Source organism: Sorex araneus, chromosome 3 (genome assembly GCF_027595985.1).
Source record: "Sorex araneus isolate mSorAra2 chromosome 3, mSorAra2.pri, whole genome shotgun sequence".
NCBI lineage: Eukaryota > Metazoa > Chordata > Mammalia > Eulipotyphla > Soricidae > Sorex > Sorex araneus.
In genome coordinates this window covers 217,641,816-217,659,080 of record NC_073304.1, presented here as the reverse complement: position 1 = coordinate 217,659,080, position 17,265 = coordinate 217,641,816, and the positions used below count along the sequence as shown (strand labels likewise).

General features: G+C 50.1%; 1 protein-coding gene across 1 annotated transcript; it reads right to left on the bottom strand.

Annotated features, from left to right (window-relative positions):
• Window positions 1-269: 269 nt before the first annotated feature.
• CDC6 (cell division cycle 6) lies at window positions 270-17,050 on the bottom strand. The gene is made up of 12 exons (XM_055132845.1): window positions 16,024-17,050; window positions 14,910-15,100; window positions 13,679-13,933; window positions 13,360-13,559; window positions 12,609-12,784; window positions 12,118-12,224; window positions 11,113-11,252; window positions 8,588-8,688; window positions 7,370-7,434; window positions 2,851-3,053; window positions 2,092-2,232; window positions 270-1,352 (listed from the first exon to the last, which is right to left on the bottom strand). The coding sequence occupies exons 2-12, from the start codon at window positions 15,085-15,087 to the stop codon at window positions 1,263-1,265; spliced, it is 1,656 nt and encodes a 551-aa protein (XP_054988820.1). The 5' UTR covers window positions 15,088-15,100; window positions 16,024-17,050; the 3' UTR covers window positions 270-1,262.
• Window positions 17,051-17,265: the final 215 nt, after the last annotated feature.

Here is a 17,265-nt window from a genome sequence, read left to right as displayed (position 1 = left end):
GCAGTGTTGTAACGGTGCCCCCTGGTGGCCGCGTCTCAAATTGCCATGGGATGCCACTGAAAACCAAAACCCCCAAGAAGCCAGACTGGAGTCAACCACATGGAATCATTTAGCGAATAAGCTTAAAAGCACAGGAAGTGAGGATGAAAAACTCAGCCCCAGACTCAGGCACCTGGAAACAAGTGGTTTTATCGAAGGGCAGTCTGAGGGAATAGTTTTCACGTAGCCTTCTGAAAACTCGTACTCTTGTGAAGAAAAGACAAAAGAACGCAACTTGAAAATAAATATATTCACGATCCACAGAGTCATTTTCTCTTCGCCACCCCTACACCCTGGGGCGTGAACAAGAAACCACGAGTCTCTAAAAACGTCACAATGTGGAAGCATCCGCAAGGAGGCACAGTCCGCTCTGGCCTGGAGGTTTGGGTCAAAGTGTCCTTCAAATCTCCACGCGCACTTGTTTACCTTCCTGTGTCCCAGTCTTCTCAAAATTCATAAAACAAAACAAAACAAAACAAAAACCACAGCAATGTTGGAGCAAATAGAAAGTCACTCTCTAGCACATTCCACCAACATGAATTCCTATTTGCAAGCTCACGGGTGACAGACACCAGGCGACTGTGGCAGTGAACATTTAGTTAAAAAGGTCTGCTGGGGCCAGAGTGATAGTACAGCAGGAAAGGCATTTGCCTTACATGCCGCTGACCCAGATTTAAACTCTGGCATCCTATATGGCCCCCTGACCACTGCCAGGAGTGATTCCTGAGCAGTCAATACTGAATACCACTGGGTGTGGCCCTCAAACCAAAAATAAAATAAAATAAAATAATAAAAAAATAAAATAAGAGGGTCTGCTTGTTAATATCTTAATGTGTAAAACTAGGAAGACCCAAAGATAATGTCTTGTGGGCCAGAGAGTGCTCTCGATGGACCTGGTGCATGCGTTACATGCTGGAGGCTTGGGTTTGATCCCCAGTATCACAGTCTTCTGAGAACCACTGGGGAGGTGAACCCCCACCCCAACACAGAGCCAGGAGTAGGTCCCGAGGGCTGCCAGGCATGGCCCTAAAACAAAACAGTAAAAGTCCTTTGAGAATATTGGCAAATCAAAAGATTTAAACGTATCAATTCCAATTTTTTTTTTAAAAAAAGGTCATTTTTGTTTCCAGACCCGAATATGTGTCAAGCACTAAAACGAAGATTCCACAGCTCTCTAAAAGAGGGCCGATACTTTCAGATGGGGGGGTTAGTTTAAAAGAAATTTAAGGCAATCCAGTAGCTAAGATATTTCCGATAAAAGTCCTGTCTTTCAGAGCGTGCTCTATTTCCTTCTCTTCGATCTTCAAGGATACCTAGATAGAAGAGAAAATAAACCTTCTCATGGTGAAGTCACAGGACCACAGTTCGTTAGTACTCCAACTTCTAAGTTCAGCCTTTCTCACAAAGGGCCAGTGAATCACACAGCTCCGGGCCGACAGCACAGAGACGCAGCTGTGGTTCAAATCCCAGCACCGTCTAGGGGTCCTGAGCACCTGGGGGTGTGCCCTACCCCAAATGATTTTTTTTTTTTTTGAGAGCACCCCTGCCTCCTCTACGGTCACACTGCAATCCCAGCTTCAAAGCTGTAACTTGACTGAACAAACTCCAAACTGCTTACCTAAGTGAGGCCCCGTTATCATCTCTCCCTCCCTCCCTCCCTCTCTCCCTCCCTCCCTCCCTCCCTCCCTCTCTCTCTCTCTCTCTCTCTCTCTCTCTTTCTCTCTCTCTCTCTCTCTCATGTGCCCGGGGTTCAAACCCAGGGCTTCATACCAGAGACACATGCTCTGCCACTGAGCTACACCCTCCTATATTCTCAACCCCATAACCTTCATTTCAACCAAAGGTCAAGTTTCAAGTTTCCAAAGCCAGGTAAAGAGCAATGGCACACACTAGCAGCTCATTGTACTCTTTTTTCTTTTCTTTTAAGTTCATACCCAGCAATGCTCAGGGGTTACTCCTGGCTCTGTGCTCAGGAATGACTCCGGATGGTGCTTGGGGGAACCATATGAGATGCAGGGTCGGCTTTGCTATCGCTCCGGCCCCTTGCCGTACCTTTGAGAAGCGTGTCTCCTTGCTTTTCTTTAGTCCTAAAATGCCCCTGGCTTCCAGGAGCTCCGCAAGCGACAGACACTCAGACTGGTCCACGGCCGTCACCTGCTGTTTGCGGCAGACTTTACCATAGGCTTCGTACAGCTGCGGGAAAGCAGGAAAACAAATGTCACTTCAAGGTCCTATCTCTGGGATACTACAGCGGGTAGGGCACTTGCCCTGCACACAACCAACCTGAGTCCCACCATTGACACCATATCCAACCCCCTGAGCTCAGAGCCAGGAGTAAGCCCTGAGCAGAGCGGGCTGTGCCCCACCCCTCACCCCCGCGCTCTATCTCCGTCTAACCTCGTAATGGTTAAAAAACAGAACATGACATAAATAGGGGCTGGAGCGATAGCACAGCGGGTCTGCCTTGCACACGGCCGACCCAGGTCCGATTCCCAGCATCCCATATGGTCTCCCAAGCACCGCCAGGAGTAATTCCTGAGCGCAGAGCCAGGAGCAACCCCTGTGCATCGCCAGGTGTGACCCAAAAAGCAAAAAACAAAAAACAAAAACAAAAACACCATGACATGAATAGCCCAGTTCTTTTCCGGGGGACATAAAACCAGCAGCCTTCTCCCTGGTCCCAGGATTTACTCCCACTCTTAGAATCCATTTTCACTCCCGATCTGTTGAAGCATGGTAGGTTTCCAGGAACCTGCTCTGGAAAGTGTCGTCTCCTCACCCCAGCTCCATCTTCGAAGATTCCCAACTAACCTTCCCCAGGGTGACCTCTTGGGTTCTCAGCTGCCTGGTGAGGAGCAGCAAAGAGCAGACCAGGATCTTCTGCTGAAGCGGGAAGGAGTCGGGGGTCCCGGCGGGGCTCACACCCATTCTGTTCCCATCCACGCCCGACATGACTTGGGATATGTGGGCGAGACCAACCCGCTTGGGGACCGGGGATTCGCAGGGTGACTGACCTGTAAAGCAGACAGACATTTCATTTGATTTTCGAAGTGAGGTAGACATCAAGACCCACCATACAGGAACATTCATGCTTAAATCAATTCAAGCACAACCATGCGACGGGCGAAGCCACAGTTCTCAGTGCAGCTGGAAGCCCAAGGGTAAGATGCAGTGCTACCCTCAAAAGATGGGGCTAGAGCAAGAGCACAGCGGGGCAGGGTGTCTGCCTTGCACGAGGCCGACCCGAGTTCGTATTCCCAGCATCCCATATGGTCCATATCACCAGGTCTGGCCCAAAAAAAGGGGGAAAAAAAATTAAAAAGTTGGCCAGATTGGGGCTGGAGCGATAGCACAGCAGGTAGGGAGTTTGCCTTGCATGTGGCCGACCCGGGTTCGATCCCCGGCATCCCATATGGTCCCCCAAGCACTGCCAGGAGCAATTCCTGAGTGCAAAGCCAGGAGTAACCTCTGAGCATCGCTGGGTGTGACCCAAAAAGCAAAAAAAATAAGTTGGCCAGATCACCTAATATTTGGTATCAAACAAGTGGCTAAACGTGGACAGCAAAGTGCATCCTACAGAAGTGCTCCCGGGAGCCGCCCCACATGACCTCTGGGCGAGCCATCCGCAGAGGAGTAACACTCGAGACAGCGGCATTGGATAGGGGGGCAGATAGCGCCGTCTCAGAGGCCGGAGCGGCGGCCGGGACTGTGGCCTCATTGTTCCCAGAGCTGCCTGACTCAGAGACAGAGGAGGGCCTCGGCTCTGTAGCAATCTTTGCCTCCCAGTTCCTTCCTGGGACCCTGTGCCCGTGGCTCTAAAACAATTTGTTCCTCTCTCATTACCAGCAGAGGACCCAGGCAGCTGATTGAAACTGGAAACCAAGTAACAAAATCCCAAGAGATGAAAGGCTGGCCGAGGTCGGCTCCCTCTGCAGAGACCCGGTCCTTTGAAACAATCCCAAGGAAGCGGTCATGGGATGAGCTTTTGTTTGGATCTTTTCAATGCTGGCGCTGCTCCCTGAGGCTGGGGAGATACTAAGTCTCGGGGAACATGGGTTCGACCCCCAGCATGGCATATGGATCCCTGAGCACCTTCAGGAATGACACCAAACGGGGGGGGGGGGGGGGGGGGGGGGGGCGGGGGGAGAGTGTTTCTTGGGCAAGCAAGAGAGTACAGCAGTAAAGGCACTTGCCTTCTATGCAGCTGACCCTGGTACCACCAGGAGTGACCACCCCCCCAACACAGGAACAGGAGCAATGCCCTCAGCACCACCAGGTGAGCCCCCCCCACCCCCGGGCAAATATGCTATAGAACAAGCGTGCTCTTTGACTCTTGTATCTGGTCCAAGTCTGGCCCCTTGTATGCGCCTTTAACTTATTCATTTTTAAAATGTTTTGGCCTTCTGGGTCACACTCAGCATTGCTCAGGGGTTATTCCTGGCTCTGCACTCAGGGATCACCCCTGGTGGTGTTTGGGAGGACCGTACAGGATGCTGAGGATCGAACCCAGGTCGGCCACATGCAAGGCAAAAAACGCGCTGCCTACTGTACTATTGCTCTGGCCCCCGTGTGACATGCAGCTGGTCCGTACAGGCTCAGAGCCCCCGACTCTGGCGTTACCAGCACCACACTCTAAGCCACTGAGCTAACCGGCCAGCTCTGCAGGAGCCTCTAAAGCCAACCCTAGTGGGGTCGGAGTCATGGTATAGCAGGAAGGGCGAGTGCCTCACGTGCGACTGACCCGGGATCGATCTCCAGCATCCCGTAGAGTGCTCCGAACCTGCCAGGAGTGATTCCTGAGTGCAGAGCCAAGAACAACCCCTGAGCATTTCCAGGTGTGGCCCCAGCACCTTGGAGCCAGAGATAGTACAGTAGGTAGAGCACTTGCCTTGTATGTGGCCAATCCGGGTTGGATCCCCGGCATCCCAAATGGTCCCCCGAGCACTGCTGGCGAGTGATCCCTGAGTGCAGAGCCAGGAGTAACCCTGGGCACTGCCGGATGTGGCCCCACATCCCTACGCCCCTGCCCCAAATGTCAGTCGCACACATACAGGTATCCAAAGACAGCAATCAGGTGAGCTGAATAGTGGTTCTGATAACAGCAAGGCATAGGCTGACCCTTTCATTGAACAGATTTTGCCAGGAACGTGTCTGCACGCTGGTGGTGTTGACAGGGGCTACTGACAAGTGTAAATGTCATAAAGGAAAGAGTGACCCAGAAGCCAGAGAAATAGGGCAGGGGGCAGAGCCTGCCTACCATGTACCTGACACAGGTTTAATCCCTGGCACGCCGAAAGGTTCCCCAAGTCTCTCTGGGAGTGGTCCCTGAGTACTTCCGGGTGTGGCCCCAAAAGCCAAAACCAAGCCAAAAACCAAGAGACAGCATGCTGCGAACCTAGGCTTGAACCCCAGCATGGCATATGGATCCCTGAGCACCTTCAGAAATGACAGCTGACAGCATTTTTGTTTTCCTTTTTTTCTTTTTCTTTTTTGCCTTTTGGCAAAAAAAAAGACCTTTTGGGTCACATCCAGCGACGCTCACAGGTTACTCCTGGCTCTGCACTCAGGAATGACCCCTGGAGGTAGTCAGGGGACCAAATGGGATGCTGGGGATCGAGCCCAGGTTGGCTGCGTGCAAGGCAAACACCCTCTCCACTGTGCTATCACTCCAGCCCCGCATTTTTGTTTTCCAGAGTAGCCCAGAACCTGAGTAGTTGCTGAGGGGCCCTTATGTGGTCTGCGTGTCAGCAGACAGCTGATACCACCTCTTATCAGCCCGAGCACTCGGCTACCTGTGCGATATTTTTATGACTTTTCCTTCAACAGTTTGACGAGAAAAAGCATTTCCTGCAGAACTCTTTGAATTAACCCCCCACCAGAATAGGAATGATGAAAGAGACTGCCCTACTTTATTTACTGCTTTTTGGGTCACACCCAGCGATGCTCAGGGATCACTCCTGGATCCACACTCAGGAATTACCCCTGGCCGTGCTCAGGGGACCATATGGGATGCTGGAAATTGAACCCAGGTCAGCCGCGTGCAAGGCAAATGCCCTACCCGCTGTGCTATCGCTCCAGCCCCTGCCCTACTTTTAGACCAATACTGGTTATTCAGGATCCGGAGCGACGGCACAGGAGTTAAAGCACCTGGCTTACACACGGCCACTTCTATCTGTGCTACCCCCTGAGTGGGCTGGGGAGGGCGCTTGCCTTGTACATGGCGTGCCGCAGGGTCTCTCTAGAACCAGCAGAGGTGACTCCCGAGCACAGAGCCAGCCAGGAGTTATCCCTGAGCAATGCTGGGTGTGTCCCCAAAACAAAAACAAGGGCTGGAGTGAGGGGCTGGAGTGATAGCACAGCTGGTAGGGCGTTAGCCTTGCACAAGGCCGACCTGGGTTCAATTCCCAGCATCCCATATGGTCCCCCGAGCACTACCAGAACTGATTCCTGAGTGCATGAGCCAGGAGTAACCCCTGTGCATCACCGGGTATGACCCAAAAAGAAAAAGAAAAACAAACAAACAAAAAAACAAATGATCCAAATGATCCAACTGAGCAGAGGTGGGAGTAGCCCCTGAAGCACTGCCAGTATTACACCCCCCCCCAACCAAACACGCAAATAAAAACCCACTGGTTACTTAGTACAGACAAGATAGGTAGTTCACGGTCATTTTATATCTAATGTGGCTATATGAGAACAAGGCTGAGAGAAAGGAAAACTAATTTTGTCATTTTAGTAATACAGTGTACTGGAAGTGAACTGCCCTCCTATCTCTGCTTAAAGGCTTGAAGTCTCCTAATCTGAACTCAAATCTTACAGCTGGATTCTGTCTGGCTTTTTTTTTTGGGGGGGACCACACCCAGCAGTGCTCAGGGCTAACTCCTGGCTCTAAACTCAAGGGACCGTCAGGGGTGTCAAAGATAGGACCTCGGTCAGCTATGTTCAAGTGTCCCATGCTATATTATCACTCTGGTCCTTGTCTGTTTTGGAGCCATACCTCATACCTTGTGATGCTTGGGGCCACTCCTAGTTCCATGCTCAGAAGTTCTCAGGGTTTTCGTGGTGATAGGGCTTAAATCGGGTCCCAGGGACCCCCATTGTAAAGCAGGGATCACTTCTGGCAGGGCTCAGGGGACTAGACAGGGTGCTGGAGATTGAACCTGGGTTGGCCTCGTGCAAGGCCAAGTGCCCTACCTGCTGTACAATTTCTCAGCCCTGTGTGGGTTTAATGGATTGAACAATGTTCATTTCATTTCCTCTTTCTACCTCTTTCCCCAGAAACCAAGTTTCCAGTTTAGAAAGGTGCACAGGAAGGAGATAAACTACTTACGGTCCGACAGTGGTTTAAGAAGAGTCTGGCTTTTGACATCTGACTCCACAATTTCAATAGCTCTCCTAGAAAAGAATATTTCTACAATGAATTAAGGCTGAGCCAAATCAAACAATCAAACACGCCAAACCACCAAGTTCACCAAAAAAAAAAAAAAAAAAAAAAGCAGGCATGGTAACAAAATGAAACAGCAACAACAAAAAGCCATACCGTATCATTAAAAAAAAAAAAGAAAAAAAACCCAAACCAAACTGGGTTATGTCTCAGCTAAAGCAGACTTAATTGCCTTGGAATAATTCATGAACCCAAGACTCTGAGAAACTTAACTACATGCTTCCTTTCCCCTTTGGAGATGCCAAGTGGGTCATCATACATGAGCCGATGCTAACATTTCAGATGAGGGGAAAAACGTCCCGGAGAAGAGAGAGGTTCTGTAGGGTGACCCAAGAGAGCCAGTCGCATCCACACACACTAGCCGGCAGAACGATGCTCACGGCTGGAGTGTTTACCCGCGAAGTTTGCTGAGTAGGGGAAACTTTCAAACCCAGGATTATGTCAGCTGGCAACAGGAAGAGCTGCTTCTCCCACCGCTTGCTCCAAAGGGCTCTGCCCACGGGAAGCCATAAGCCCGACCTGGGTCTTCTGCAAGGCAGTAGGGGAGGTGGGACCAGCGGGCCAGCACAGCAAGCCTCATTTTAATGGGCCCAGTGGCCCTACTGGGAAGGCAGAAATTTCATCAGTCAGCACAAGGCTTTCCCCAGCAGGAGGGGCAGGGGAAGGGAAGGGAGAGGGGTCTGGAGTACAACTGTGGGGGACCACCAACTGGTGGAAGGGGTGCTCACAAAAGCAAAGGAAGGAGGGGAAAAAAAGTCTAAAGGCAAAGATGGTTCAGGTCCATAAATAAACCTGCTTGAGACCAGCTAATGGAAAAGTAAACTGGAGTCTTTTTTAATACAAATGTAATTAACCAATCTATAATCACCACAGGGAGTGCTAGCAACATCTCATTTGTTTCTCCCTCTGTAGGTAATGGACTGATAATGTCTCAGACATTAACACGTGGAAATGCAGGGCTCCCTGCTGAGACACAAGTCCTCCTTTCTGGGCGGAAGAAAGTGGCGGAATGGAGCCTCTTAAGCCACATTCACATAAGTTACGGGAGACAATTAACAGCATTTCTCTCTTTTAATACAAGCAGCCCACAGGGCCATAACTCACCTGCAAACATCCAGTGCTTTGCGAACGTCGCCCGAAACGGCTGAGACTTTTCGGGCACAGAACTGAATCGCAGCATCGTCCAGAACCTGGTCGCGCGAGGCCTTTGGACAAGACGGAATACCCAACAGTTGGACAATTTTTTTCCCATCATTTAGGTCCCAGACATAAATATTTCCCTGTTTAAACTTGAACCCCATCCGTCGCCACCAGTGAGGGTCTCAGCTGCCTCATCTACAGACCAAATTTTTTTTTTCTCTCTTTCTTTTTTGCTTTTTGGGGGTCATACCCGGCAAGGCTAAGGGGCTACTCCTGGCTCTGCACTCAGCAATTACTCCTGGCGGTGTTCAGAGGACCAGCAATAATAACTCCTGGTGGGTGTCGGGGATCAAACCCAGATTGGCCACATGCAAGGCAAACGCCCTTCACGCTGTACTGTTGCTCTGGCCCCAAATTCCACACATTTAAGCAAGCTGTAGGAATACGGTAGAGGGAGCCGAGAGGAAGTACAGCGGGTACGGCATCTGCCTTGCACGCGGCGGACCTGGATTCAATCCCTCTCATCCCTTATGGTCCCCCGAGCACTGCCAGGAGTCATTCCTGAATGCAGAGCCAGGAGTAACCCCTGTGTATCGCCAGGTGTGACCCCAAAACAGCATAATTAAGAAAAAAAAAAGAAATGTGGTCAATTCATGAAAAAGCACCATTAGTGGGTCAGACTTAGGAGTGAAAACACTTGCTTTGCACGCACGCAGTCCTGGTTCAATCCCAGTTATGCATCTGGACTTCCCAAGGCCCTGGGCGTAAGCCGTGAACACTGCTGAGTGTGGCCTCAGAATAGAATCAAACATACTATTTTTAAACATACTATTTTGTAAACTAGCAAAACTAAAATAAAAGTCTACTTAATCATTAAAATACACACACATACCACCACCACCACCACCACCTCATAACTCCTATTTCAATTTATTTTTAATTTTTATTTTTTTGAAAGGGTGCCCATAGCTGGCAGTGCCCAGGGGTTACTCCTGGCTCAGGGTTCAATCCGGGCAGTGTTGGGGGTAGAATCTGGGTTGACCCTGTGCCAGGCAAGTGCCTCACCCTTGTACTGTCTCTTTGGTCGTGGGTCTTTCTCTCACCCTGCCAGGTCATTTTACAATTTCCCTCATACTCTCTCTCTACTTTTGGGCATTATGGTTTGCAATATAGATACTGAGAGGCTATCACGCTTGGTCCTTTATCTCCTTTCAGCACACATCTCCCATCCTGAATGATTCCTCCAACCATCATTGTCTTAGGGACCCCCTCTCTATTCCAGCTGCCTTCTCCCCCAGCTCATAATACAGGCTTCCAACTATGGAGTAATATTCCCAATATTCCTCCCGCCAGATCTTTTTTTTTTAATTACTTTTTGGGTCACACCTGGCAATGCTCAGGGGTTACTCCTGGCTCATGCACTCAGGAATTACTCCTGGCGGGGCTTGGGAGACCATATGGGATGCTGGGAATCAAACCCAGGTCAGCCACGTGCAAGGCAAACACCCTATCCGCTGTGCTATCGCTCCAGCCCCCTGCCCGGTCTTTTTTTTTTTTTTTTTTTTGCTTTTTGGGTCACACCTGGCGATGCACAGGGGTTACTCGTTCTGCACTCAGGAATCACCCCTGGCCGTGCTCAGGGGACCATATGGGATGCTGGGATTTGAACCCGGGTCGGCCGTGTGCAAGGCAAACGCCCTACCCGCTGTGCTATCTCTCCAGCCCCCCGCCCGGTCTTTTTGAAAACTAAATTTTCTTTTTGTTTTGGGACCATCACTGGCGAAGCTCGAGGATGACTTCGGGTGAGCTCAGGGTCCTGGGATCAAACCTGGGACAGCCATGTGCAGGGCAAGTGCCCTACCCCGGATTATCCAGCTCCCAGGTCCTGTCTCTAGATGCCATTAAGGAAGCACCTGACTCTTCTATTATTTCAACAGAGAGGCGTCCAGTAAATGGAGCCATGGGTGGGAACTCATGTAAAAATGTTCTCACTGTGGGAGATGGAGTGATAGTACAGCAGGTAGGGTGCTTGCCTAAGTTGCCTTGCACCAGCCAACTCGGGTTCGAACCCTGGCGTCACATACTGACCCGAACACTGCCAGGAGTAAGCCCTGACCATTGCCACATGTGGCCCCCAAACCAAGGGGGGGGAAAAAGGGAAGCTACGGAACTGTGGCTGAGTAATCAAGATCAAGCTTCGCCTGTGTGATGACCTGGCTTCCTTAAAACAAACAAATAATAAAACGATTGTTGGGGGCTGGAGGAACAGTACAGTGGGGAGGGTGTTTGCCTTGCTGACCTGGGTTCTATCCCCAGCATCCCATACGGTTCCCCGAGCACCGCCAGGAGTCATTCCTGAGTGCAGAGCCAGGAGTAATCCCTGAGCATGATTGAGTGTGACCCAAAAAGAAAAAAAAAAAAAAACTATAGTTGGAGTTCCCAACACAACTGAGCCAAGACCTCACAATGCTACAATAGCTGGCACTCACCTGCGTAAGTCGATCCTGCAATATAGCGGCTATCTGATTTTTGGTATACGGTGGGAAGTTCAGCAGCTGTGGCTTGCATTTTTCTCTAGCTTGAAGCCTGGGCAGAATTCTATCTGTGAGATCCAGAGTATTAGCTATCCCTGGAGAGGAAATCAGTGACACTCATTATCATTGGCCAGGTCAGCATAAAAGCGAAACAAATTCCTCTAGAAGAGAAATAGAGGAATGTGTCATTTCTGAACTGCCATAAGACAATGAACTTGCTCTGGATTAAGATTACTGCTATTTTGGAGCCAGAGAGGTAGTATAGTAGGTGAAGTGCATGTGGCTGACCCAGGCTCGATCCCTGAACCCAGAGGCAAGAGTAAGCCCCAAGTACAGTCGAATGTGGCTCATGAAAGAAAAAAAGAAAGAAAGAAAAAAAGAAAGAAAGGAAGGAAGGAAGAGAAAGAAAGAAAGAAAGAAAGAAAGAAAGAAAGAAAGAAAGAAAGAAAGAAAGAAAGAAAGAAAGAAAGAAAGAAAGAAAGAAAAGAGCCGGAGTGATAGTACAGCAGGTAGGGCGTTTGCCTTGCACGTGGCCAATCCAGGTTTGATCCCCAGCATGGTCCCCCCCCCCCCCAGCACAGCCAGGAGTGATTCCTAAATGCAGAGCCAGGAGAAACCCCTGTGCATTGCTGCTGTGACCCAAAAAGAAAAAAAGGACTTTAGAATTCTTTTCTAAGGGTCAGGAATGTGGCTCACATGGTAAGTATATGTCTTGCTTGTTTAAGACCTTGAGTCAATACTTGGCACCTCAGGGCATACCTGTGGTGGTCCTTGAGCAACGCCAGCTTGGAGCACCATAGGATGTCCCTACCATTTCAGGCCCCCCACAATTATGGTTCCCCCCCCCCCCAGCCTTGCCAGGAGTCATCCCTGAGTGCAGAGCCATGAATAAGGCCTGAGCACTACCAAGTATGGCCCCTAAAAACAAACAGAATTACTAGGCAACAATTTAGCACTAACCAATCAGCACCAGTCGAGAATTGCTCAGCCACGGCCACTCAAATATCGTGTACAACACATCCTGCCCTTTGCTGTCCAGCTGATCCATCTCGTCCAGCACCAACACGCTGCACACAAAGACAGTCATTAGTGTCCCTGGCACCTTTTCCGCGCCCCGGCTTGTTTGCGCTAGCTAGGCTAACTCTAGGTCACATTCCTACAGCTGAGACCAATTTGAAGCTCACAGTCTGTCCAGCCCCAGTGACCGCTCCAGTGCTCTGCGCCTCCCCCACGCCCAAACATAAGTAACACACGAGCTTTCCAAGCAATTCATTCTAAGACTTTTTTTTTTTCCTCAATTAAAATCAGAAGGTGTATAGCTTGCCTTTCTGCTTCAGCTCACAGAAGCGCTGCTTAGAGCATAAACACAGCCCATCCATTCGACCCCCGGGAATGGGAATTTGTGGGGAGCAGATCTGCCAGAGCCACAAGGCAGCAAGAGTCATGCTTACATCATGGGGCCCTTCTGGGCCGTCATAGAGCTTTCTAGTTTCTTCAGCATGTCCTTCCCAGCTGGCTGGGCTGCTCCTTCCGGACAGACCTCCTGAGCAATGGCTGGGAACACAGCCTGGGCGCGCCTCAGGGACATGCAATTCAACAGGACTGCTTTAAAGCCTTTCAGCTGGTCCTAGAAAAAAAAAAAAAGTGTAAGATGGGTATTTAGTTTTTGGTACAAATTCGATGAAACTTGAAGTGCTTGAGGAGTTCACAGCAGAACAGAGAACCAGCCCTACTTTTTTTTTTTTTTTGCTTTTTGGGTAACACTTGGCGATGCACAGGGGTTACTTCTGGCTCTGCACTCAGGAATCACTCCTGGCAGTACTCAGGGGACCATATGGGATGCTGGGAATTGAACCCAGGTCGGCCTCATGCAAGGCAAACGCCCTACCCGCTGTGCTATTGCTCCAGCCCCCCAGCCCTACTTTTATATGGAAAGTTTTATGTAATGACAGGAGAAGCGCCGAAAACGTCAATCCCCTAAGCATGTTGAGCTGTTAACAACCACGTGTCTGGGCACTTGCCTGGTACACGCCCGGCCCAGGTACAATCCCTGGCATCCCATATGGTCCCCCAGCATCACCAGGAATGATTCCTGAGTGCAGAACCAGGAATAAGCCCTGAGCATCGCCAGGTGTGGCCCCAAAATAAAATAAACAAACAAGAGTTGTTTGAACAAGCACACTCGAATTCAGACTCATGTACCTTGAGGTCTTGCAAAATTCGGTTTAAACAGGCCGTTTTTCCAGTTCCAGGAGCGCCAGAAAGATAAAGACTTCCAGCTTTCCTTGCACAGATGTGCTCCCTCAGGAAACTCCTGATGACATCCATCTCCTTTTCCCTAGCCGGCAGCCGATCCGGGACAGCTGTATTCAGGACCAACTTGGCTTGTTGATAGCAAGTGCCTGAGCCAGACACGAAAGCACAGTCAGACGCGAAAGAAGTGACCAAGACAGGCTGAGTTTCTTCCGGGGTCAGCAGCCCCGTTTCCAAGGCTGGACCATCAGCCAGCAAGTTAACTCACCTGCTTGCCGGAATAGCCTCAAACATGCAGACTCCGTTTTGGTAATCTCTTGATCTTTTTGAACAGAGGAACAGGTTTTGTCGGGGCTAAGCCTGGTCTGATCGGTTTTGCCAGGCGACTTCACTGTTTGCTGATTGTCAAATACCAATCTGCGTCCTTTCGGGGTTCGAGAGCGAGGGGGACCATTTTCTTTCTTGCCTTGCTTTGGCGGAGAACAGAGAGGCAAGTGTGGAGTGTTGCACAGGTTGTCATCACCTGAAACATCACAAACCAAAATGTGGCCGTCAAGCATAGTGGACAGTGAAAGAACTCACAAAGATCACGAAGATTCCTGCTTCCTTGAGAAAGTGGTGGGACATTTCTTTCGGATTTGGGGCCACCACCGGCAATGCTCAATGGTTATTCCTGGCTCTCCCATCAGGGATCACTCCTGATGGTGCTCAAGGGACCATATGGGATGCCAGAGGTAGAGCCTCAATTGGCCGAATGCAAGGCAAACGCTGTAACTGCTGGTCTATCCCTCAGGCCCTCGGTGGTGCTTTCTAACTGCTGCCAGGAAACAGCCCAGGAAAATGTTTTTGCTTCTCTAGAAACACAAACTGGCCAGCAGATGGCAACAGTGAGCCCCACTAGCTCCTTAGTACAGACGTGTTTCAGAGAGATGAAATCCTAAAACTGATTCAGAACAAGAGTTTTTCCACCATTGCTCCACTGGTCTCTTGGACCAGAAGTTCTTCCCTGTGGGCACTGCCTCTTGCAGCATGCACGAAGATCACCAGCAGCTTTGTGTACTCTCCCTGCAGGGCAGCTACAAAGGTGTCCAGAGACCACCAGAACACCCACCATGAAACCAAATGCTCTGAAGCAAGGGCAGATTAGCAACCACTGTTTGAAAAAGAGAATGCCATTTTTTAAAAAATTTTACCACCACTGAGGAGAGTTTCAAAACTCTCTATAACTGCAATAACAGAAATCTACATTCCATAGGCAGGAACTGCAGTTCAGATGTAATTCCTAGGTCAGAATCGTGACCTCAGCAAGGGTTACACTGAAGCTTTTTAAATCTTTCTGAAAATAAACAAAATGAATGGTGGTTTTAATTGAACTTAGAAAACAGCCTCGAAGCACTAGGTATCTCATCCAGGAAAGAGAGAGAGGGATCAATGATCAAAAAAAAAAAAAAAAACCAACCAAAAACAAACAAGTTGTACTTAGATCACTGATAGCTTACCCAGCCGTTTTCTGGGGCTGAGAGGCAGAATTTTTTCACAAGGAGAACGGGGTGTAGCCTGGATATTTGTCAGTTCTCGTTTGGTATCATTAGAGAGTTTAACTTTGTCCAGTGTCTGGGATATTTTCTTTTTTGGAAAAGTGATCGTTGCCTGCGACTGGGATCTAGTTCGAGGCATGCTGGCAGCACAACTGGGAACAAATAAAACAAACAAAAGAAACCAGATAGTTATTAGGTGAAAGGGAAGACAAAAAAAAAAAAAAACCAACACATGGAATTTTAGACTGATAAGCAACACTCATAAGTAAATTATTGCAACAAATATTTCACATCTGCTCACATCCATATTACAGCAATATCCAATCCTGTCCGCTTCGTCTGTGTAAGAAGCGTGACAGCGTTTTAAGAACTGACTTTTAAAGTTTTCCAGTCATGTTAGAGGTAGGTGATAGAGGTAGTTACAGAAAAGAAAATTGAGTGATACACGGGCCCCCAGTCACCCCAGAGCAGGGGTACAATTCCAAGCATTCTGGCTCCATAGTCCGAATTCTTTGGTTTTTGTTGTTTTGGACTTTTACTCCATACCCGGGGACGATCATGGCTCTGAGCTCAGGGATCATTCCTAGCTCTATGCTCGGGAGTATCTAATGGGGTGCTAGAAATCAAGCCCTGGTTCGCCGCGTGCAAGGCATGTTCTTAACCCCCGTCCAGCCCTCCACTCCGGGTTCTTAACCCCTTAAGTGGCGCGGCAAGTTTACTTTGATTTCTGTAATACTTCGAAGTCCCTCACTGCACTCATGGGGTTTAGCTTCAGCACCATCCGGTCCCAACACGGTCCCGCGTTTCCAGCCCTCCGAGACCCTGCTCTCGGCGCCCTCAACTGCAGACCCACACCCGAACATCTGCCTCCAGATGTTCAGCAACTCTGCCCCATGCCCAAAGGCCAGACTGGCCCCGAGGTGCACCTATTGCTGCCCCTGGCCCGGATCTCCTCGGTCCGCAGATCTGATCGATCGTCTCCCTTCCCTCCGCCTCCGGCGCCACCGGGACGCGCTGCCCCTCACCCACTCTGCGGCCACCCCAGACCTCACGCCTCCCGGAGCAATCCTCTTACAACTCACGAGGTGCGTCACTTCAATGCTCGGGTCTCTAGCACACAGAGCTTCTCCAGACAAGTCCCCGTGCGCACTGAGCCGCAGCAGAAGCAGCCGCAGCAGCAGAAACAGCAGAAACAGCAGAAACAGCAGCAGCAGCAGCAGCAGCAGCAACAGCAGAACCCAGGACGGCTCGCGCCAAATTCGCACAGCTCCGGTTTCCCGCCTCCCGCCTAAGTCCGGCCCGGGCTCTCATTGGCTGTCGATAGAGCGCGGCTCGACACAGGTCCCCGCCCTCTTCTTTCGCGTCCAATCCAGTTGGAAGGACAGCAACCAATAGGAGAGCCCCGAGTCTCAGCGCCGCCGAGAGCCACGCCCACTTAGCCGGGTCGGCTACTGCATCCGGGGCCTTTGCGGAGAGACGCGCGGGAGCGGCCGTTCTGGGTCACGCACGCGAGCCGGCTTGGCCGCACAGCTCGGCGGGAAATGTAGTCTTTGCTGAACGCGCCGAGCGTTTACGCGCTCTTTTTCGGAAGGGAGGTGTGCAGCTGAGATCGCGCCTTTGGGCGGCCGTTTGTCTATTTTCTTTATGCTCATAGGCCAGATTAACAGAGATGCTACTACAGCACCTACTATTCATTGGGCAGTTTGGGTGCCAGGCATGATCCTATAAACTTCTGTAATGCTCAACCCTATAAGGCACGAAACAAATACACAGAACCCGAATTAGAGAGCACAGCACATTAGTGGTGGAGGATATACCCAGAGGTGCTGGACAGCTGGCTCTGTGTTGGGGTATTGCTGCCAGAGTGCTGTAAGAACCGTGAGGTGTGGGGGATTTAACACTGGCCTCCCGCATGCAAAGCACAAAGCATGTGCTCGGCCTTTTAAGGCAGCTCTATCCACTCACCCTGTTTTTGGTATAGTTCTATTACCCCCCCAAATGTGAATATATATATATATGTATATATGTATATGTATGTATATACATCCATATTTGTAGTGGGCCCGACAACTTGCCTAGAGAAACTGATCCATATAAATATATATAATGCACCACTCCTTACCATAGCATCTTACTGATTAGCCTTTAAAGGGGAATAAGAAGGGTTAGGTCCTGGCCAGAGCTATAGTATAGCGGGTAGGGCGCCTGCCCTCCGCATCCCATATGGTCCCCCACGCACTGCCAGGAGTAATTCCTGAGCAAAAAGCCAGGACTGAGTATTGCTGGGTGTGACCCCACCCAAAGAAAAGTAAAAGAA

What these genes read in the sequence shown, in the direction of transcription:
- CDC6 (XM_055132845.1), bottom strand. Translation starts at nt 15,087, where the DNA reads ATGCCTCGAACTAGATCCCAGTCGCAGGCAACGATCACTTTTCCAAAA. An exon ending in GAATTTTGCAAGACCTCAAG is followed by an intron (nt 12,785 to 13,359) that starts GTACATGAGTCT and finishes TTTTTTTTCTAG; the next exon opens with GACCAGCTGAAAGGCTTTAA. An exon ending in TTCTCGACTGGTGCTGATTG is followed by an intron (nt 11,253 to 12,117) that starts GTTAGTGCTAAA and finishes TTTCCTCTCCAG; the next exon opens with GGATAGCTAATACTCTGGAT.